We start from the raw sequence: 20,971 nt of genomic DNA, 5'->3' as shown, positions 1-20,971 counted from the left end.
CTCCGATGGCGTCACCGCGCTGCCCGGCGCGGCGCGGGCGGCTAAGAGCCGGCGGAGAGGAAGGACCCCTTGCGCCGTGTGAGGGGACGCGGCCGGGCCGGGACCGGAGGGCCGAGCGCTCCCCGAGACCCACCCCGGGCACCGCGTCCCGAGACACCGCGTCACACCGAGAGTCACACGGGAGCTCTCTCTCTCCCCGGAGCACTGAGGCGCACCGAGTCCCGGGACACCGAGTCCCAGGTCCCGGCATCGTATCTTCGCCTGGGCCCGGCGGGGGCAGCAGTGCCGCAGGCGGAGCGCTCCCCCCGGCCGAGCATGTCCGGCAGCGGTCCAGGAAGGCCGGCGGAGGTGAGTCCGGGGAAGGGGCTCTGTATTGGCCGTTTGACTTTTTCCGGTGAGGGATGTTCTGAATTTGACTAAGAAAGAGATTTGGTTTGGTGTCGTTGCGTGTGGAAGGGACCTGCCCTTTCACGGGGTATTGCGGGTGACTGCAAATTCGCAGCGTGTGTGGCAGTAGCGGTGCCGGGGTCCCTGCTCTGTCGCGGGCACGGTGCGAGCATCAGAATTTGTCAGAGGAGCTCCCGCTGAGCTACAAGGTGCAGGAGGGACCCCCAAAACCTCCCGTAGTCCCGCAAACCGCCCCAAGCCCCCGGCTTTCCAAACCTCTCAGAAAGGGGTGTGCAGGCGGCTGGGTCGGGTCCCAGCCCTGACCCAGAGCTGGTCAGTGGCTCGTGTGGACAGGATTGTACAGATGTCACTGAACCTCACACAGCCTTGGTCTGTGGGATTGAGGATGTCAAACCATATCTGTTTATGCTAATGTACTAAGAGATCTTAATCAGAATTATTCACTGCACAGTACAGGCACTATAACCACTGCTGTAGTGCACTTTGGAACAATCGCTGAAGTGTGAATAAGCTTACATGAACAGTGGAAATGCGAAGGCTGGCCTCGATGACCTTGGAGGTGTTTTCCAGCCTATTATAATGATTCTGTGATTGTTAACATCGAGGTAATCATATGAAAGCCAGCAAAAACAATTACAGGTTAGAGATTGGCATTACTCACCCAGGCTGTGTGCATTTGGCTCAGCCTCGAGCAGTGACCTTGAGATCACATCATCTCCCCTGCACGAGGAATCCCCACAGCCTCAAGATGGGAAATGTCAGGAGATGCTGCCACTGAAATTTGGGACAGGCCTTTTGCAGTCTGAAGTGCTGCCCTGTCAGGCAGATGTGCCCAGGCTGTGCCAACTCAGCAGCTCTGCAGAAGTTCTCAGCGGTGGCACTTGGTTGTTCCTTTCTCTGGGCATTTTACCAGCTCTGCCACAGCTTCAGCTCCCTCTCAGGATGTTGATCTTGGGGATGGAGGAGTCAGGCTGGTTTCAGCATTATGCACCCCAAAAGCAGCGTGATCCCCCTCTTCATTTCCCACGGGGTCTTTGCAGACAGAGCCTCGCTGGAGCTGTTTGAGCCCATTTGATGAGCTGTTTGAGCAGTCAGATCCTCCTGCTACACCCAGCTCTCAATGTCCTGTCTGCCAGCACTCTGGTGTGTTGGTTTAGAGCTTCACAGCCCTTTTTGGGGATGCTGTGTCTGTTCTGTCACTCACATGTTCACTGAGGGGGTGTTGGCACCCAGCCTATTACCCCACACCAAAGGGCTGTCACAAGACCCCTGTGCTGTTATCTGGGGGTTCCTCAAATCCAGATTTAAATCCTGGTGCTGTTGCCAGCACTCTTCCTTGTTGTGACATGGGCTCTGGTTCAGCCTGAGCTGCCCAGAGCAGCTGATTTTTCCGTGCTGCTTCAACAACTCTCCTCTGCCATTTGTTTCTACTCACAAATGGTTGCACTGTAAATATTTTTAAAAAGAGGGGAAAGGTGCCATATACTTAAAACTACAAAGAGCCAGTGTGAACATTACCATCATGTAAAAGTGGTCTGAGTAAGCTGAGCAAGTCCTGTTTTTTCGTTATTTTTTTAATTCTTTAGGTTGGATGTGTGTTTGTGGAGTTCTCAACTTGATTCGCCAGTTTGCTGTAAAATACTCCTGGCACAATCTTTTTTCATACAGAAGAGTCACAGAATCCCAGGACCATAAAACTGTCCATTCCCACTCCTGCCATGGACAGGGACACCTTCGACTGCCCAGGCTGCTCCCAGCCCCAGTGTTCAGCCTGGCCTTGGACCCTGCCAGGCATGGGGCAGTGTACACTTGATAAAAATCTCCCATTTTCCAGGGACAGCTGTGCTCAGCTGAGGGGAGGAGAGCACTGCATTCCTATCCAAACATTTGTGTTATTTTTGTTTCTGCAGGTGGCGGAGTGGCTGGCACGTCCGTTTGATGACTTCTGTGTGAGGCCACCGAGAGGCAGCTCTGGCAGAGGCCCTCGGCAGGAGCAGAGAGCCCCCAGCCCCGGGGCAGAGAGCAGCAAGGCCGCAGCTCCTCCCAGGAAAAGATCAAAGCCCTGCACTGTGGATCTGCCCTGTGCCAAGCCCGGGAGGAGGCGGAGCCAGGCCCGGGAGGAGCTGCCGTGGGTGGAGAGATACAGACCTGAAACCCAGGTGTGAGAGCTCCTGCAGGGCCAGGGGGGTAGGGACATCACGGGGACACGGTGTGCTTCTGTCCATACCCTGTCTGGTGAAGCACAAGGCTTCTGTGTTATTGATGCTGTGTGAATGCTGACTGATTCACTGCCAGAGCTCTTTTTCTGTAGGACACAAACATTCCCCCAGGCTTCCTGAGCAGGAAAAGCTGCTCAGGAGATGCTGTTTCCTGTCAGCCCACTTGTAAACTCTTGAACCTATTGCTGAATTCCAGACACATCCGATACTCTAAACACTGGGGAAACCCAGCTATGTGGGATTTCCAGAAGTTCCAAAAACCTCTGCAGTATTAGAGTAAAAAAAGTACAAAGGGCTGTCTCCAACAATAGCTATAAAGTATCCTGACACAGACAAGACTGTAGTGTTACTACTTAAAGAATAATAAATAGCTCATTATGTCCTGACTACAAAGAATGGACAACTGATTGTTTGAGGAAACAGGATGAGGTGGTCATCCTTAACTGTGGCACTGATTCTGCAGAGCACACTCATAACTGGAACAGATACCAGCATGTCTGTGGATGTTTTACCCAGCATTTACTCTATTTAATTTCATCACTGGAAACCAAGAGTTTAATATATAACTGTCACGTATTTTAACCTTGTTTCAGAATGACCTTGCTGTGCAAAAGAAGAAGATTGAGGAAGTTGAAACCTGGTTAAAAACACACATCTTTCAGAAGCAGCCAAAGCAGGTAAACTTGCTAAAATCGGCAACTGGAGGAATCTAACCATGTGAACGAACTGGATGCAATTTCAAGTTCACAGAAAATCCTTAGCTGAGAGAGAGAAAGATTATGTATCTTCTTCCTTGCAAAGAAATACTCTAAGAACATAAGTTAGAGCTTGCAGGTTTATTTTGGACTTATGTTCCTAAGAGGTGAGTTCTGATTGTGCTCAGAAATACTGTTTTCTGACACCCAGTCATAAATCACAACTCTTCAGTATGTGCTTGGAGGTGCTTTTTGTCTCTGCCAGGTTCAATTTTAAGTTTCGTGACAAATTTCCAGTTGCACTGAGCTGGTGTAAGGATGGTGAGAATGTTTTTAATCTTGATTGATAAGAGGCATTCTTAGACACAAATTGGCAGCCTTGCCTCGTGTTTTGCACAGCTGGTGCTCCAGGTGAGTGTCTGTTGTGTTGGAAGTCACATGCAGTTTATATACCAGAGGCATTAGGAACAGAGCAAGGCACAAAATGTGTGACTGGGGTTTCACTGGGAGAGAGGATCATTAGGAGAAATTCAACCAATACCCAGCCAACTGTCAGTCTTTATTTATCACATTTGTGATTATGTTTTGCATCTCTGTGTCAGGGTGGCTCTGTCTTGCTGCTGACTGGCCCTCCTGGCTGTGGAAAAACTGCAACTCTGCAAATTCTAGCCAAAGATCTTGGCCTTCAAGTGCAAGAATGGACCAATCCTCTCTCTTTAGACTTCACAAAGGAGGACTTGAGAGATATGTTTGGCCATGGTAAGTATATTGGGGAATTTTCTTTTTATCCTTCCTCTTCCAGTTACTTTGGTAGGTCTTTTATCTTGTGTTTTTGCTTTGTTTCTGTCTGTCACATATAAAATCAGAGCCACATCCATGTAGGCCCATATCTTAGTGTTTAATGAGAATCTTCCTGTTGCTTTTATCTCAAAAAGGATTTAGGTTTTTTTACAGTGTTTAGTCCAAAATAATTGACATTTGCAATCAGTATAAAGAGCTCTGTAATAGCCTGGATATAATTTGAACCAAATAAATTAAAACAGGTAACTGTCTTTGTCTTGGTCCTCAGTTGAATTACACCTCTTTAAAAATTCTCCTGTGTTTGTGACCTGTTTGCCAAAGGGCTTGTTCTGTGCTGCTGTCAGAAAACAGCAGGGCTTGGTATTCGTTTGCGTGGGTTTTTATATTTTACTTGGTGCAATATAGAATACATATTTTTAATTAGTTTTCTTTTCCAGACTCAAATTTTCATACGTTTCCGAGTCAAGCCCAAGCAGCTCTCTTTCAAGATTTTCTATTAAGAGCAAATAAGTATAACAAACTTCAGATGCTTGGGGAGTCCACAGAAAATGATAAAAAGCTCATACTTATTGAAGTAAGTGAAAACTTGTGGAATGTTGTGTTTAAAACAGTAACTTTTGTTGTAATACTGACATGCTGACTAGCTAGATGCTGGGTTGGTGTTTCCCGAATTTAGTCTGCTTTACTGCAGATGAGATCTTAATTAATTTGTGTGTCTGTACAACAGTCTAGAGCCACATTCTACCTGTAGTTAATTATGCCACAGAAGCAAGCGGTCAGGCAGAAATGGGAGTCTGGTTTGGGCACAGAAAGATGTAACAGAGTATCAAAAAGCAGAGCAAATAATATTGAGAAGTCATTCCCGTGTTTCTCGATGATTAAGTTTCTAGAAATACATATATATATATATATATATGTGTGTATAAACAGGAAGAGTGGAAAACACTCCACTATTCCTGTTCTTTAATGATGCAGGACAGTGTAGGGGACACATGAGAATGAACACAAGCAGGAACAGTTGAAATTCAGCCCTTTCTCCCTGGTTTTACATAGGTGGTGGTGCTCAGGGCACAGCTGTGAACTGAGGGTTTGTGGGCAGGTACAGGACAAGGCTTTATTTGTACTTGTGTAAAGTGTGTTTCAATAGTGATTTCTTTCTGAACTTATCAGCTCTTTTCCTGAGAGAAATTCTAGAAATTGGTGGTCAGATTGTCTGTAAACTTTCAAGACCAAAACAGACATGAATTCTAGCAGGGTAGTGCAGTGTACGGTAGAATTTAGGAAGCAGAGTCTCATGAGATTTGTCTTCATTAAGTCATCTTCTTGTGCAGGTCCTGTCACACCTGACAGGGGTATCCTACCCTCTTCCCCAAGTGAACTACTTCCTGGAGTGTTTATTCTCCAGGTAAAACTCTTGTTCAAGGCAGATCACCCAAGGCTGTGTCTTAGGAAACTGAGACAGCAAGAAAACGTTTCTTTGTAGATGGTAGTTTTCCCTGATGAGACATACTATGCTTTGGGTTTGTTTCCCCTGCTGCTCCTCTGGCTGTCTCCAGTGTTAGCCATGTTTAAATGTAGTTGACAACAAGCAAACCAGGAGGTACAAACGTGTGGAAATGCAGCATGCCATGACAGTCAGTCTGTGGAACTAATTTACATCTGGATGTAATGACAGCAGCTCTTTGTTTTGGACAGGACATTCCTAACCAATTCTACCGAGACCCTGGCAGCCTGCATGAAATCCTCAGGTCAGTGGCAAACAAACTGTTAGTTATGAGCTTTAGTGACGTGCAAAGCTGGAGTTTGGTGTTCATCACATTTTGCTGTTTTGCAATGCAGGACTTTTGTTCGTACGAGTAGGTGTCCCCTGGTCTTTATAATCTCAGATAACTTCAGTGGAGACAGCAACCAGAGGTCACTGTTCCCCCCAGAAATTGTAGAGGAGTTGTGTATATTCAATATTAGGTAAGACTTTCTACCTCTTTAAAACATAGCTCAAATAACTGAGAGGTTAGAAACGCATTAACTTTTTTTTTAATGGAATTCAACAGTTTCAAGCCCGTTGCACCAACAAATATGATGAAAGTTCTTAATCGAATAGCTGCAGCAGAAGCCAGTATGGTAAGTTGGCAAAGCTCATAGCTTCTGTGCAGTGCTAGAACCCGATACAAGTATGTTACTTTTGTTGCTGTATTTGATCTTTGGTAGTAGAGCCCCACATCTCCCCAAAGGAATGAAAACATATTCCCTGGGGGCCCCAGAAAGCAAGGAACAAGCTGAACGGATACCTTGTTTTGAAAATTAGTTTCACTTGATCTGTGGTCTGAGTCTACAAAGTTGCTTCTGAAAATTGTGCTGGTTATTACAGTAGCTATAAAAATGAAACAAATAACAGGAAGTGATATAATCTTTTTGTGTGTCCAGCAAGACCAGAAGAGGTCATGAACATAAAGCCTGTATTATTCCTGAACTGTTTCAATTCCAAGGAAATACTATATCTAGTGACTCCTTGCAAGGAGTCCTGTGCATTTTTCTATTTAATATTGTTATATAAATTGTGACACTGTGCTTAAATGGATTAAGGTTTTTTAAGTTTGTAGTATTCCGTGGTTTGAGCACGTGGTGGACACTCATGTGCCTGCTCATGGTGTGTGTGAGAGGTGGGTTCCCAGAGCCATGTTCAAATACCCCTTTTCCTGCTCTTGTGTTGCTTTGAATGCTGTTTTTCCTTGTAGAACAGAGAGAAGAATTATGCCCTTGATAGAGCTTCCCTGGAGCTGCTTTGCAGAGGTTGTTCAGGTGATATAAGAAGTGCAATAAACAGCCTTCAGTTTTCCTCTACAAAAGGTAAAAATTAACGTTTTGTTAAGTGAAGTGATGTTTTGACCATTTTTGCTGAAAATATGTTCTGTTCACAGTGGCAGCGCAGGTGGGTGAGTTGCAAAAACATTCTTGACACGCTCCTGTGGAGCAGGAATAAACACAGGCTGTGTGGGGGCGTGAGTGGGGCTCAGGCTGGGGTTAAACCATGACAAGTATGCATGTGCTGATGCCATTTGATGAAATACCCTCTTTTCTTCCGGGCATCTTTGCTATTTGTGTTTGCTGTTCAACGCTTCTACCATGCGGCCTTGGTTTGAAAGGGATGCCCTCATTGCTTGGTTTTTGCATTTCCCAAACTGCTTGTTTAATGAGCATTTTACAAGTCATAATTGTTAAGGAACTGATGCATGTGAGCCGCATTTTTAAAACAGCAGCCTGGCATGCATTGTTCATTCTCAGGACTGTGAAATGGTGACATAATTTACATTAAACTTAGACCTAAGGAAACAGGCTCATCAGTTTTCTTCTGCCTTAAGTGGTAGAGCTAGTAATGGTGTTGTTTCTGTCAGACTTTTTTTCCTTCCCATTTGCTTTGCAAATAGAAAATGTGCTCATGGAATACAAGATTTAAGGTAGTTTCAGGTCCATTTTTTAACAGGGAGTGTTGTACTTTGAGCTTTAGGGTATACTGAAATTAGCTAGGCAGTTTTAGTTATGTTACACAAGGCAGAGAGGAAGTTTCTACATTTACGTTGCAGACTTTGAAGGTCAGTTATTTTGGTGATGCCTTCAGGTGTACCAAGCTTGGATTGTTCTGTGTGAATCAGAAAAGCAGAGGACTGCTCTCAGTGTGGTGATTATGTATGAGTGAATTAGTATGAGTGAATATTAGATGGGTGATACCTGAGAAAAGCATGCTGGACACATCCTCCATAAATCTAAACAATGTTAAAATAACCAGTGCGTGTAATTTTTAATAAGTTATTAGAGAAATGTAAAACCATGACAGTTACAGCTGGGGAGACATGCCAGACCATTCAAATGCCACAGAATGAAATTATGGGTGAAAATCTTCAAGTTTATTAACTTAGAGTAGAATAACTGAGGCTCAAAACTTTGTGGAAGATTGTAGGAAGTTGGAAGAATCACCTAAATGTAAGGTTTTCATTGCCACTTTATATTTCAGGGAGGTTATTGTACAGATAATGCCAGTAAAGGACAAAATTTATAAGTAAACAGGATGTAACTGAAATAACAGGATGTAATTGAAATATAATTTACATACATTTGTACTTGTGGTTATAAACATGAAATCCTAAACGTGGTCAAGTGGGGAATGCATCAGACCTAGAAGGGATAAGCCTAGTGCTTGGTACCTCAGCTGTGGCTTAAGGGACAGAAGTGGAATGAAGGTAATGAATGATGCTAACTTAGGTGACTGGATGGTGTTCCTAATAAATAATTTTTCTCATAGTGCACCCACTTTTACAGCCTGTACTTTCCCTTTTATTAGTATGGTTTGTTCACACAGAACATCAGCAGTAGCATATATAGAACGTAATAGAAAACCTCTGCAGAATCATGTACTCTGTCTTGGTTTTATTGATAGACTGCTCATTGGAGAAAGAATTTTGGTCGAAGAAGAAGAAGAAGAGCTCCACAATAAAATGTGAGGAAGCAGGAGTATCCAAATTAAGAAAGAAAAGTAAATGTGATACGTCAAAAGACCAGGAGATACAAGCTATTGGTGGCAAGGATGCATCCATTTTTCTTTTCCATGCTCTGGGAAAAATTATTTATTGCAAAAGTAAGAAAACTTTGATTTATTCTCCCTTTCAGTGGGCAAAGAATGTCAGCTGCTACTAGTTGAAGTAAGGTTTTGGATGGCTTCTATCTGGGATGGTTTGGTCAGTAGCAGCAGTACAGAATCAGATAAATCAGGGTCCCTAATGCCACTGGCTGTGCACATTTTGGTACTAATTCACAATACTGGCTCCAAAACCAACTGAGGCAAAGTATTGAGGTGAGAGAATACAAAAATAATTTGATTAGATTTCTTATGTGAGACTTAATGCAACTAGTTGTGTGTTGATGACTGTGTGATATTGACTATAATAATTGAGTGCCTGTGCCTGTCCCAGAGCTTTCTGGGAATTGAAAATTCTGTCATTTAGCTGCTGGTAGGGCTGAGAGTTGCTAACAGCATTTCTGAACATGAAGACTAAAGCCTGTGCAATCGTTTTCAGGAGAAGCAGTGTCAGAAGCAGAGTGCCCTCAGCTGCCTGCTCACCTGTCCAAACACCACCGGGACACCTTGCTCATTCAACCCGAGGTGAATCCACCCTGCAGTGGCTCCACGAGTTCATCTGGGTCCTGAGTGATTGGTGCAAATCCTCAATCCACATGGGTTTTGTCACGGGTCTCAGCTGGTTTGCATTCAGTCTGAGTTAGAGAATCACTCATCTGGAAGGGACCACTGGGGCAAACCAGCTCCTTGTGTCTGGGCATCACTGCACAGACGTTGTGGTTCAGCTCCCTAACCTAGATGTATCGAAGCTTTTTATCCCCTTCCACCTGTAAAATCCAAACTTTTCTTCTTCCTAACAGGATATTGTGGAAAAATCACATATGTCAGGAAGCATGTTCAATCTATACCTTCACCAGAACTACGTGGACTTTTTTACTGATATAGATGATGTAGTGAGAGCCAGTGAATATTTGAGCACTGCTGATGTCCTTTGCAGTAACTGGAGTGTAAGTGTCATCTTTTTATAGGCACACATTTGTTTTCAAGTACTGTGACACTGAGCCTGTCAACTTTTCACTGCATTTTGGAAAGTTTGCTGTAAACCTAGGATGTGAGTGACATGAATTGTTAATGAATGCCAAAGTACATCAGCAGCAGAACGCAGAGCCAACGTTTTGTCCAGCTTCTGTCAGCATTTTATTATAGTGGGTTGTACTTGTTTGTAGGATACTCTACAAAGTATTTTTGAGTAGAATATGTTTGTCCTGGGAAGGAATCAAGTTGTATCTTTTCTTCCCAGCTGCTTTGAATACAAGTTTTGCAGTACTCTAGACTTTAAACTGCTGTGCATGTTGTACCACTGCTGAGTGTGTTTCAGTGCAGATGAGCTGCCTGGAGCTCACACAAGGCCAAATTTCTCTCTTAGACACGGCTTGTGATGGAGAGTTACAGTGCCTCCGTGGCTACCCGAGGGGTGATCCACTCCAACATGTCCAGAGCCTTTGCCCACCAGCAGGGGGGCATGGGGTTCAGACCCTTACATAAACCCCAGTGGTTTTTGATCAATAAAAAGGTAAATACTTCATTTTATTATTTCTTAATTTTTTTTCTCACAAGGTGTGACTATTGAGTAGTACAGATTAAATTTGATCACAGTGCTAAACTTGTCAAATGCCCTGTTTTGAGATAATCTGGTTCTATAAAGCACTTGCTAGAAGAGCAGTTTGTATCACTCCTTTAATGTAAAAATAAATTGGAGGCCTCTGACAAAGTCAAATGTCTGTGTCCAAGCTGGCGTGTTCCTGGGAGAGACTTAATCCTAAATTAATAGAGAGAGAACTGGAGTTGGAATGCTGTTAAGTATTTCTAGAATTGAGTTTGTTATTGTGCAATTTGAAGCACATTGAACTGTTGTATAAGTGTAAGAAATTTCTGCTGTTAGGTTTATGTGTTTATCAGAAATAGCTTGTTCAGGTGATACAGCAAGTCTTGGCATCTTTTTTCATTTGAACTAATATGTTGGCAAAATGCATTGGCCTGGATGGGCTGGGAATTCTGCAATTCTGCAAGGAATAGTTTGTTTGTTTTTTTTTTTTTCCTAGTACCCAGTAAAAGGCAAAGGTGAAGGATTCTACCATTGTTATGACTGGTGTGTTAACTGCTTGCCCTTTGTGTATCTGGTCTCATTTTTCAGTAGCTCCCTGTAGCAGGGAGGAAGAAAGTCTGTGTACTATGGTACAGAACATCTACGTTCATAATGGTTTACCAGGTTTTTTTACTTGTGGTTCCCCCTCCCCACTTCCCAACTCTTACAGTATCAGGAAAATTGCCTTGCTGCAAAATCTCTGTTTTCAAGCTTCTGTTTACCACCTGAGTGCCTTCAGACAGAACTGCTGCCTTACCTTGCTATGTTAGCAAACCCAATGAGAAACCAAGGTAAGATGGGTCAAGGTAGCTCTTGATCTTGTACTCTTTTTGCAATTAAAACATACTGACAGATTTTAATCAGCCAGAATGTCAATACTGTTGATGCTTTTGCCTCAGTATAAAACATTCTTCTGGTAAATGTTACGTAGGTGATGTCCAAAGATGCTTCCAGTACCACAGCCAAAATTAAAGCTGCCCTGCTATGTTGGTCAAACTTTGGTGCTCTCTAAGCTTGGGGCTTTTATTATATTTGCTGGAGGATTTGATGAGAAGAGTTTAGGAAAACTCTAGTAGGCAATATTGACTGGATCTTCATTGCTTGTTGATACCATTCCAGTAACAGCAACAGACTTACAACACCTCAAAAAGCCTTTCACAGATAAAATAAGCAAAATGCAAGTTTGCAGTGCATGAAAAAAAAAAGTTAAATCTGAGATAAATCATTAGCAAATAGTTCATGCAGAAAAATTTACCTTGTGTGATACATAATGCAAAAATTAGTATTTAGAGATCTGGGTCACTTATGCTGTTGTTAATTGTTTCTAATCAAAAGCATCGTGTCTTAACTAAGGATTAAGGACACCAGGATGAGTGAATTTTGTAGGCTGTGGAATAACAGCTGTACATGCTAAATGCACAGGGGATGAATGTCTGAAATTTTGAATTTTGTCTGTGGGCCATCTGTAAATGTGTTGTGGTAAACTGTAACAGTTTGGAAAATAAAAACAGTATGCACACGGTGTTTTGCTATCTAAAATATTGAAAATATATAAAGGAATACTTGACTAAGGTCATTATTTATTTTCCAGTATGTTCAACTATCTGTTCATTATGATCTACCTAACATGATACTGGTGGTTCTTTGTTCTTAGCTCAGATTGCTTTTATCCAAGATGTGGGGAGGCTGCCACTGAAAAGACATTTTGGGAGGTAAGCTGAACTTCTGCCTGTAGTTAAAAAAGTGAGGAAGAACTCTTTCATTGCATAAGTCTGTAATGTGACGTTCAAAGGCAAAGTATTTTTAAATGTTTAGTTATTGAGTTATTTAATCTAAAATTCAATAGCTGCAGTGGTTTTATCTTGTAGAATTTTTGCCTATAAGGCTGCTTAGAGTAAACCTTTGTTCCGAATGCATGTTTTTTGTCAGGCTACAGCTACTGATTGCTGAAAATGCAGAGCTTTTCCCTGTGAGACTGCGGTGGCCTCCTCACAGGCTGTGTGTGCAGCCTCAGGGGTGATACAGCACGAGGAGTTCTGTTCTGACTTTTGTGAGCCCTCTGATTTAGAAACTTCATTTACCCCAGTAGAGCCTCAGTTACACCTCTACAGCTGTGATGCCTCTGGAATTTAAAAAGTGTTTTATTAGTCAGTGTGTTTCTAGCAAAGAATCAGGTTCACAGCGCAGTGAGACAAGCTGTCATCTCCTAACCAGGACATAGTTTGGTGAGGCATCTGAAAGAACATCTCCTACTTGTCCTTGGTTTTGCTGCCAAGTTTAACTGTAAATTTCCAAGCTGTATTTCCAAGAAACAGCCTGTTCCCTAGCTGTTGTATTGAAATTTTGTTGTTAGTCAGGGAGGCAGGAGAGTGTCCCTAAGGGGTGTATTTCTTTGTAATCCCTCCAGTCTACACCAGGAGGTGTAAAGTTTCTCTGATTAATTGTAACTCCTTGTCCCTTGTAAGTTTCCCTGCAGCGTGCCTGTGGATACTGACATTTTGTATCTGCAGTAGTAAGTAGTAATGTCTGATCAGAGGGGTAACTTCCTGCTGAAAACACTGTCATCCTTCTCCATCTGTTCAGCACCTAGTACAGAGAAATGGAGGTATTTGCTTCCCTCAGGGGTCCTGATGACAGAGAACGAACTGTGTTGTTGGGCAGTCCCTGAAGCAGGTTGTGTTTGAGCACTGTCAGTGGGAGCAGCCCCGTGCCCCTGGTCACTGCTCTGCTGCTCCGCAGGCTGCGGCTGGAAGCTCTGGGTGACAAGGAGCCCGGGCTGCCCGAGCTGCTCCAGGGGGACGATGCCGAGGGGCTGCCCTCCAGCCAGTCCAGCGGGAGTGACCTGCCCGGCAGCCAACCCCAGCCCATCGCGGCTCAGGCCATGCTGGAGGAGGACGAGTTGAGGATCGAGGAGTATGACAGTGACTGAGACAGCGGGACACGCCCTCTGCCGTGCCCGCGGGGATCCAGGTGTGCTGCCTGGACCTTAGCTGAAGGGAGCTCTGCCCAGCAGTGCTGGGAGCCATGCACCAGGGCTGGGAGCCCAGTCCAGAGCTGCTGTGAGCATCCTGACAGCTCCTCCTCTCTCTGCAGAGCCAGCCTGAGCACAGTGCTAAGGTACAAGCTATTTCCTGCCTCTCCTGAGCCATGAGACTGCCTTAGGGCAGTAACAAGAGAGAAATAAAGGACTGAAATCAGTTTGAAAGAGACTACATATTAGCAGTCTCAGTCTTAAATTATTTTTATGTTTACACATTTTAATATACTTTGCAACTGTGCAGTGCATTTCCTGAGGACACATTCTGCAAGTTGTCAGCATTTGAAGGGTTTATTCAAATTCACACTTGGAAAAAAACCTGCTGTTTGGAAGTTTAGCCCTTCTGGAAAGAAGAGGCTGAAATTTACACCTGAAAATCTGGTGTCCCATACTGGTGATGTTAAGAAAACTTTTACTGTATTAATACTGTTTTGTACTCTGACTTACAGAAGACATAAATAAGATCAATGTGTCTTTATAAGTGGAACTAATGTTGTACCATGGATTACTTTGTATTCCTCTTGGAAAGATATTTTTGTAACTTTTAGAGGGGAGAGGGCAGCAATTAAGCAGAAATTGTAACTTGTAGGAAGTTAAATGTATAATGTGCAGTTTTTCTCCTTGGGTTGCAGTTGTGCTGGGGGAAACACTGATCCTGTGTTTGGTAACTGACACGTGATGGAGTGCTGTGGTTACACAGCAGTGAGGAAAACAAATCAAACCAAAACAGCCCCGTGTGATGCACATTTGCATTTCTGTATTGTTTGCAGCCAGTTTAGTGAGGGAAGACACGTGTTTATCCAGCCTGACCTTGGATTAATGCTATTAAAGAGTCTGGGTCTGTCCTCTCTTAAGGGACACGTGTAGTCTTTTCATCTACACCTGTTGCTTAAGTCTGAAGGGGGAAATTCCTAAGTCTAAAATTCTCTTACATCTATACTCATTACAGCAAATCAGAATGTCTGTTGGCTGTTCGTGACCATTAACCCTTTTCCTCCTCCCCAGGGTGCTTTGGATGGGCTGTTCTGGGGTGCCTCTAGCACAAGTGATAACAAGCCACAAAATACTGCTTTTTATCTTGCAAGCACAGCCACGCCCTCCCTTGTATCTTTTCAGCTTTCTTTACAGTAGCACCAGGTAACTGCAGCTGCTGTGTTAGAGCAGGGAGTTCCTTGTTAAGGCAGTATTCAGTGCTCACCTGGCCAGTTCCTCCTGGCACTGTGAGCTGCAGCTTGCAGAGCTGCTGTGCAAAACCTCTGTCACATGAAAACACCACCTGGGCACACACACAAAACCCCCTTTATTGTGTTTGGAGCCCGAATGTTTAGCAGTGCTAGTGCTGCCCCATGAAAGCCCGTGCCCAGTTAATACCAGGTCAGGTGAGGCTGAGGTCAGGGCTGGCAGCTCAGGAAGCTGCAAGAGCCTGTGTTAGAGCAGTCCCCCCTTGGTACTGTCGTACTTAGGAGGGGGGAAAAGAAGAGAATTGGGCTTCAGATAACTGAAGGGGACCTGGGGGTGCTAGTCACCAGTGACTGAACGTGAGCCAGGAGGATGCCTTGGGGGGCCAGGAAGGCCAGTGGATCAGGAATGGTGTGGCCAGCAGGGCCAGGGCAATGATTCTCCCCCTGTGCTCAGCACTGGTCACACCTCGAGTGCTGTATCCAGTTTTGGGCACCCAGTTTAGGAAGGACATGGAGGGGCTGGAGCATGTCCAGAGGAGGAGAACAAGGCTGGTGAGGGGCCTAAAACACAAGTCCTGTGGGGAATGGCTGAGGGAGCTGGGGTTGTTTATCCTGGAGAAAAGGAGACTCAGGGGTGACCTTATCACTACAGCTCCCTGAAAGGTGTCTGTAGCCAGGTGGGGGTCAGGCTCTGACCCCTGGCAGCCACTGACAGAACGAGAGGACACAGCCTCTTCTGCCAGGGGAGGTCAGGTTGGGCATCAGGAAAAAATTCGTCACAGAAAGAGTGGCTGGGCACTGGGATGGGTGCACAGGGAGGTGGAGGAGTCACCATCCCTGCAGGGATTTGAAAACAGACTGGATATGGCACTCAGAGCTTTGGTGTAGTTGATGAGGAGGTTGGACTTTATCTCAAAGGTCTTTTCCAACCTTTGGAAAAGCATCCCTAGAAGGAAGGGTGTATGTGCTTTCTGGGTGTGATCAGAGAGCTGAAGCTGCTCTGGGTGCCTTTGGGGAGCCCCATGGCTCACCCTGCAACCACCCAGCCCTGTCTCCACGTGAAGCTGTGACTGGGGGTGGGTTCAGGGCTGGCAGTCCTAATCAGGCTCTTCCTCACAGGGGACCTTGGCCAGGGTTAGGGACAAGTCAACACAGACATGGATGTGGGCTGAGGGCAACATGGAGATGGTTGAACACAAGAAGCATAATTTTCTTTCTTCCCCTGAGGCCTGTGGGGTCCAGTGTCCTGTTGTGATGTCACCTGCTGGTGGAGGGTGACAAACAGAGTCACATCACTGGGGGTATGTTGTGATGTCAGCTCCTCACTGATTGTATTTGGGCACTGGCAGGGCCAACGTGGCTCCAGCCTGGATGAGGCTGTGAGGTCTGGGGAGTCAAGCCAGGCATTTCCTGGAGCCGTGTCCTGAGCTGGGTGCTGCCACTGGGGATTCCCTGCTGGTCCTGGAGCATCACTCCATGTCCCCAGCCCTGCCTGGTGCGGGCAGCCCGCAGTGCTTGCAGCACTGGAGGTGAGCTCCAAGGGGAACTCTTTGTTCCTCACAGGGTGTCTGCAGGGTGGGCAGCAGGGCTCAGGGAGCAGGGAGGGCTCCTCAGGGGCCTGGGCCTTTCTTCCTCCCCTCCATACCCCCGGACAGCCAGTGGCCATGGCCTCTCTCCATTCTGCAGCGCTTTGGAAGTGCTGCAGAGCAACAGAATCACCAAGGCTGGAAGAGATCGTGGAGTGCAGCTGTGAGCCCTGAACTGCCAGCAATGGGGAGCCTCCTGTCCCTGTCCCTCTCCACGGACCCGCCGGGCGACAGCAAGGCCACGCAGACCGAGTGGAACTGCCCCGTGTGCCACACCGTGCACACCGACACGGCCGCCGTGCCCTGCGGCCACCAGTCCTGCCTGGGCTGCCTGCTGCGCCACTCGGCCACCAGCCCCACGTGCCCGCAGTGCTCCAGCCCCGTGCTCAGCGCCCGCTTCTCCGTGGTGGGCAGGAACGATTTCCTGCAGTGCATCCTGACTCCGGACGGAGCACCGCCAGGCCCCGCCAGCTGGGCTCCCAGGGCTCTGTTCCGCCTGGTCTACACCCGGCCCCAGCACCGGCCCGGCTCGCCCAAGCCTCCGTACCCCGAGCCCGCCGAGGGGCTCCCGGCCGAGCTGTGGGCAGAGCTCCTGCACGGCCACGAGCACCTGCTGGACCCGGTGCGACCCTGGCTGCGGCAGAGCCTGGATGCCATCTACGGCCCGCAGTGGTGGGAGGCGAGGCAGGTGGAGAGCATTGCGCTGTCCACCCTGTGCATCTGCGGCCCGGACAGGGACGGGCTCACGCACATGCTGCAGGGCTACCTCGGCGAGTACACGGCGCCGCTCATCCATGGCCTGATCCACGTCACCGTGCACCGCTGCAGGGACGCCTGGCTGCAGCGGCGCTCCCAGGCTGCCCCCGAGGCGGAGGGCGAGGAGCGGGAGAGCCCCACGGACAGCGCCGGCTCCGGCCCGACTCCGGACCCCGCAGCGCCCGGCACGGGGCACCAGCCCAGCGAGCCGCAGCCCGCCTGCCCCGGGGGTCCCGTGGGGCAGCACCAGCCCCGGGCTTGGCTGGAACAGCGCCAGCCCCGGGCCGGACCGCAGGAGGACATGCCAGCTCCGGGTCCTTCCATGCCCCGACAGGGCAGGAACCCCCGACCCCAGGTCACCCGGTGCTCTCAGAGGAGGAGAGTGTACAAATCCCGGCGCCCTTTGAAGGTCAGAAGGAGGAAACCAAGGAGGAAATAAAAGGCTGTTTCCTTGACACCATCTTCCTCCCCTTTCTCCTGGGGGCCTTTCCATCGTGGCCACTGTTGGCCAGGCTCCTACAGCCCGGGAGATCCTGTGTGAAGCTATGGGGAAATGACTCCAAAGTGCTGGTGTAGAGAAAGATTCCTGTGTCCTGTTTTGCCAGAACTTCTCATCCCATTTCAGAACACTTCATTCAACCCATTGGTGACATCTCTCAATTTTTGTCATGGTAAATCATATGTCCTTTCCAAGCAGGGGCCTGGGAATCGTCCAGGAGCCCCTGGGAGGGCAGAAAAATCCAAAGGACCAAAGATGCTGTTCCCAGGTCAGTCCCACAATGAAGCAGCCTCTGCTCAGGTGTGGGTTTTACAGAGGCCCTGGGCAGGTCTCACATGCTGGCATGTCGATTGAGACAAGTGCAAGCTGTCAATGGGAGAACACTGAGGCTGGGAGGGCCTTGGTTGGCTCCAGGGGTGATGGAGGAGCAACTGCAGGTGAAGAGAGAGGTGCTGGGAGGTTCAGCACTGTCCTTCAGCCCCACCAGGCCCCTGGAGATGGCACCTGTGGGGTGGGTCCAAACCCTGGAAGCCCCTCACTCATCTCCCGTGCTGGCCGGGCATGGGTCCTGTGTGCCAACACTCAGAAGGGTCACAATGCCACGGGCCAGTTCCCGTGTCCTGTGGACAGCGCCGGCCCGTGCCCACCCTACAGCCCCTCACAGCAGCCAACGCTTCCCTGGGGTGCCAGCAGGACTCTGAGAGTCACGGCTTTGGCCACGGTCCATCTGTAGGAGCCCGGAACAGACGGCTGTGCCATTTTCCAAAGACGATGGAGAACGGAGCAGCAGCGAGCTGGTGCTGCTGGCAGGTGCTGCTGCCAGTGCCCGCGGGCTGACAGGTGTCGGTTCCGAACGGCCGAGTTCCCACCGGGCCCTGGACGGCCAGGGGAACCCCTCAGGCCGGACCCGGACCCGGACCCGGACCCGGACCCGGACCCAGCTGGCCCCGCGGCCGGAGTTCCTCAGGCCCCGCAGTGCCCCGCTCTCCCTGCCCGGCTGTTCCCCTCTCGTCCCTTCCGCCGCGGTTCCGGCCGCCTGTCGCGAGGGGGGCGGACCAGTCGCAACACCCGGCGCTGATTGGCTGCCGCACAGCCCGGAAGCGGAAGCGGTGGCGGGAGCGGGAAGACGGCGGTGAGGTGATGGCGGTTGAGCTGGAGACGGCGTGCGGGCAGTGCCGGCTTCGCCCCTTCTCCTGCGAGCTGGCGCTGCTCTCGCGGCCCGACGGCTCGGCCACCTTCCTGCAGGGTCTGTGGGGCTCCTCTCCCCGGGGTTGCTCTTCCCATCCCAGCCGGCCTATGGGGCTCCGCTCCCCATCCCATTCGATCCCGTCTCTTGAGGCCGCGCGCTTCGGGGCTCCCCTTCTTTCCTTCCTGGGGCTCCTTCTCCCAGCCTTCCCATCCAGAGACTTCTTCCCAGCCCATGCCAGCTCCGCTCTCCGCGTCCCCTCCTTCCTTCACGCGGGGTCTGTGGTGCTGCTCGTCCCAGCTCCCCATTCTCTGCTTCCCAGAGCTCTCCTTCTGCTCTTGCCGGGGTCCGGTTCCCAACCCTTCCCGCAGGGTGCCAGGGGCTCCGGGTCCCGTGTCTCCTCACCGTGACCTCTCTTCTCTGTGTCCCCAGGTGACACCTCGGTGCTGGCCGGGCTATACGGCCCCGCAGAGGCCAAGGTCAGCAAGGAACTGCCGGACCGGGCAGCGCTGGAGGTGCTGCTGCGCCCCAAGGTGGGGCTGCCAGGTGGGGACCAACTCCCCTGCCCCAAAACAGGTTCTTTTCCCCCAGAGTGTAGGAGTCGAGGTGTTTGCTTTATTTACAGGTCATTATTTACATTTTGCTGGGTGGCAAATCTACACATCCAGCACAAACAAACCCCTTCATTATGTACATATTTTACATAAACAAAGGCATTGATGTTCATTTGCTACAGTTACCCAGTTCCATCATTAATTAGTGCTCTCCCTGCTGCTGGGTAACGATTCCCCCACTGCTCTCACCCCAGTTAGTGCCCTGCTCAGTCTGTCTCTGCTGTGGGTGGGGGTTCCTGGGGTCACTGCCAGGCCCTGCCCTGCTGGAATCGCTGTTCCCAGCCCAAGCCCAGCCCAGCCCGATTGCTGAGCTGCCTTGAGGAGTTTCTTCCTTACGGTGGGAGGTCCGTCTGATGTCCTTGTGGCCCTTCAGTCCTGCCCTGCCTGTGTCCACTGCCAGGGAAATGTCTCTGGCTGGATGCTGCTCACCTCCCCCGGGCCCCAGACCACTGCGGCCTGGCCAGCCCTGACCCTCACCGAGGCAGTTCCCCCGAGCAGGGATTTGTCTTCCCGAGGCCTGGACACACTGAGAGCTCGGGGGCTGCTCAGTTTCAGGCATTAAATCTCCTTTCCTGAGGCCCAAAGTGCCCAAAGCTCCAAGGCCAGAGGGGGTTCCTGGGGGGAGCTGTGACACCTTCCTCATTGTGCAGGTGTGCTGGAGCGCAGCAGGGAGCAGCTGCTGCGCCAGACGTGCGAGGCTGTGATCCTGGGGGTGCTGCACCCCCGCACCGCCATCTCCCTGGTGCTGCAGGTGCTCAGCGATGCTGGCTCTGTATCCTTTCCTTTGTGGGATGGCTGTGGGGGGGTCTGGGGGCAGCGGGGCTCGGGGCTGTTGGGACCCTTGACACACCCCAGCTGCTATCCTGCTGCCTGAATGCTGCCTGCATGGCGCTGCTGGATGCGGGGCTGCCCCTCACCACCCTCTTCTGTGGTGTCACCTGTGCCCTGCAGCCCGATGGCACCATCCTGCTGGACCCAACAGCCCGCCAGGAGCAGGTGAGCCCTGGGGGGTGCCCAGCTCTGGGTGTGCCCTCCGAGCCCTCCTGACCTCTGTCCCCGCAGGAGGCCCGTGCCACCCTCACGTTTGCCATCGCCAGCAGGGAAAAGAAGGTGCTGATGGCCACCACCAAGGGCAGCTGCTCTGTGGAGGAGGTGAGGAACTCCCCAGGGAGGGTTTTAGGGTGTGCAATTCCCTCACAGCGGACCTCTCTCACCCCTTCTCTCTGTTCCTGTGCAGATGCAGCAGTGCCTGGCCACAGCCCAGCGTGCTGCTGACACCATCTTCCAGTTCTACCGCGACTCCGTGCGCCGCCGCTACTCCAAGTCCTGATCTGGGGACACCCTGCGGGCAGCTGGACTGCCCTGCACCCCCCGCTCTCAGTAAAGGACTGTTTTTCCCTCCACTCTGCCTCTTGAGTCCATCCAGTGCCCATAGGGTCTCCTGAGAGGGGCACACACAGCGACAGGTCTGGTGTACGTGTCCTGGTACCTGCTGGCTCCAGGGACCCGCAGGGTGGGGACACGGACACACCTTGGGAATGGTGCTGGTGGAACACCCAACGTGGTGCCCCTTGGGGGTGCATCATTCCCCGTACACCCAATATGGCGGCGTAGCCGCAGAAATGGCTTTAACACCCCGCTGTGACCTTCCGAGGATGGCGGCGTCAGGAGGTGACGCACGGCAAGCCTCACTGGGCGGGGCTTGCGTCATCACTACCAATAGGAAGGCGGTATTGGCTGGGCCACGTGGTGTGTGGGGCGGTGCTGGCGCGTC

At 49.5% G+C, this 20,971-nt stretch overlaps 2 protein-coding genes across 2 annotated transcripts; both read left to right on the top strand.

Moving 5' to 3' along the window:
• Positions 1–104: 104 nt before the first annotated feature.
• RAD17 (RAD17 checkpoint clamp loader component) lies at positions 105–14,180 on the top strand. Its single transcript, XM_062513096.1, has 16 exons — positions 105–348; positions 2,319–2,567; positions 3,221–3,304; positions 3,925–4,081; positions 4,561–4,697; positions 5,819–5,871; positions 5,963–6,088; positions 6,175–6,244; positions 6,859–6,970; positions 8,556–8,753; positions 9,193–9,278; positions 9,554–9,700; positions 10,120–10,266; positions 11,009–11,129; positions 11,993–12,050; positions 13,078–14,180. The coding sequence occupies exons 1-16, from the start codon at positions 316–318 to the stop codon at positions 13,265–13,267; spliced, it is 1,968 nt and encodes a 655-aa protein (XP_062369080.1). The 5' UTR covers positions 105–315; the 3' UTR covers positions 13,268–14,180.
• Positions 14,181–18,525: 4,345 nt separating this feature from the next.
• On the top strand, positions 18,526–20,600 carry EXOSC5 (exosome component 5). The gene is made up of 6 exons (XM_062513585.1): positions 18,526–18,643; positions 19,016–19,129; positions 19,848–19,969; positions 20,053–20,193; positions 20,260–20,349; positions 20,435–20,600. Exons 1-6 carry the CDS (start codon positions 18,538–18,540, stop codon positions 20,525–20,527), a joined length of 666 nt encoding a protein of 221 aa, XP_062369569.1. The 5' UTR covers positions 18,526–18,537; the 3' UTR covers positions 20,528–20,600.
• The last annotated feature ends 371 nt before the right edge of the window (positions 20,601–20,971 follow it).

Source organism: Cinclus cinclus, chromosome Z (assembly GCF_963662255.1).
Source record: "Cinclus cinclus chromosome Z, bCinCin1.1, whole genome shotgun sequence".
Classification (NCBI taxonomy): Eukaryota; Metazoa; Chordata; class Aves; order Passeriformes; family Cinclidae; genus Cinclus; species Cinclus cinclus.
Note: the sequence above shows the minus strand (reverse complement) of the source record. Positions and strands in the feature narration are given on the sequence as shown.

Coding starts and splice junctions, on each gene's coding strand:
- RAD17 (XM_062513096.1), top strand. CDS start 316: ATGTCCGGCAGCGGTCCAGGAAGGCCGGCGGAG. Junction 349..2,318: donor GTCCAGGAAGGCCGGCGGAG/GTGAGTCCGGGG, acceptor TTGTTTCTGCAG/GTGGCGGAGTGGCTGGCACG. Junction 6,245..6,858: donor CTGCAGCAGAAGCCAGTATG/GTAAGTTGGCAA, acceptor TTTTCCTTGTAG/AACAGAGAGAAGAATTATGC.
- EXOSC5 (XM_062513585.1), top strand. CDS start 18,538: ATGGCGGTTGAGCTGGAGACGGCGTGCGGGCAGTGCCGGCTTCGCCCC. Junction 18,644..19,015: donor CTCGGCCACCTTCCTGCAGG/GTCTGTGGGGCT, acceptor CTGTGTCCCCAG/GTGACACCTCGGTGCTGGCC. Junction 19,130..19,847: donor CCCCAAGGTGGGGCTGCCAG/GTGGGGACCAAC, acceptor CTCATTGTGCAG/GTGTGCTGGAGCGCAGCAGG.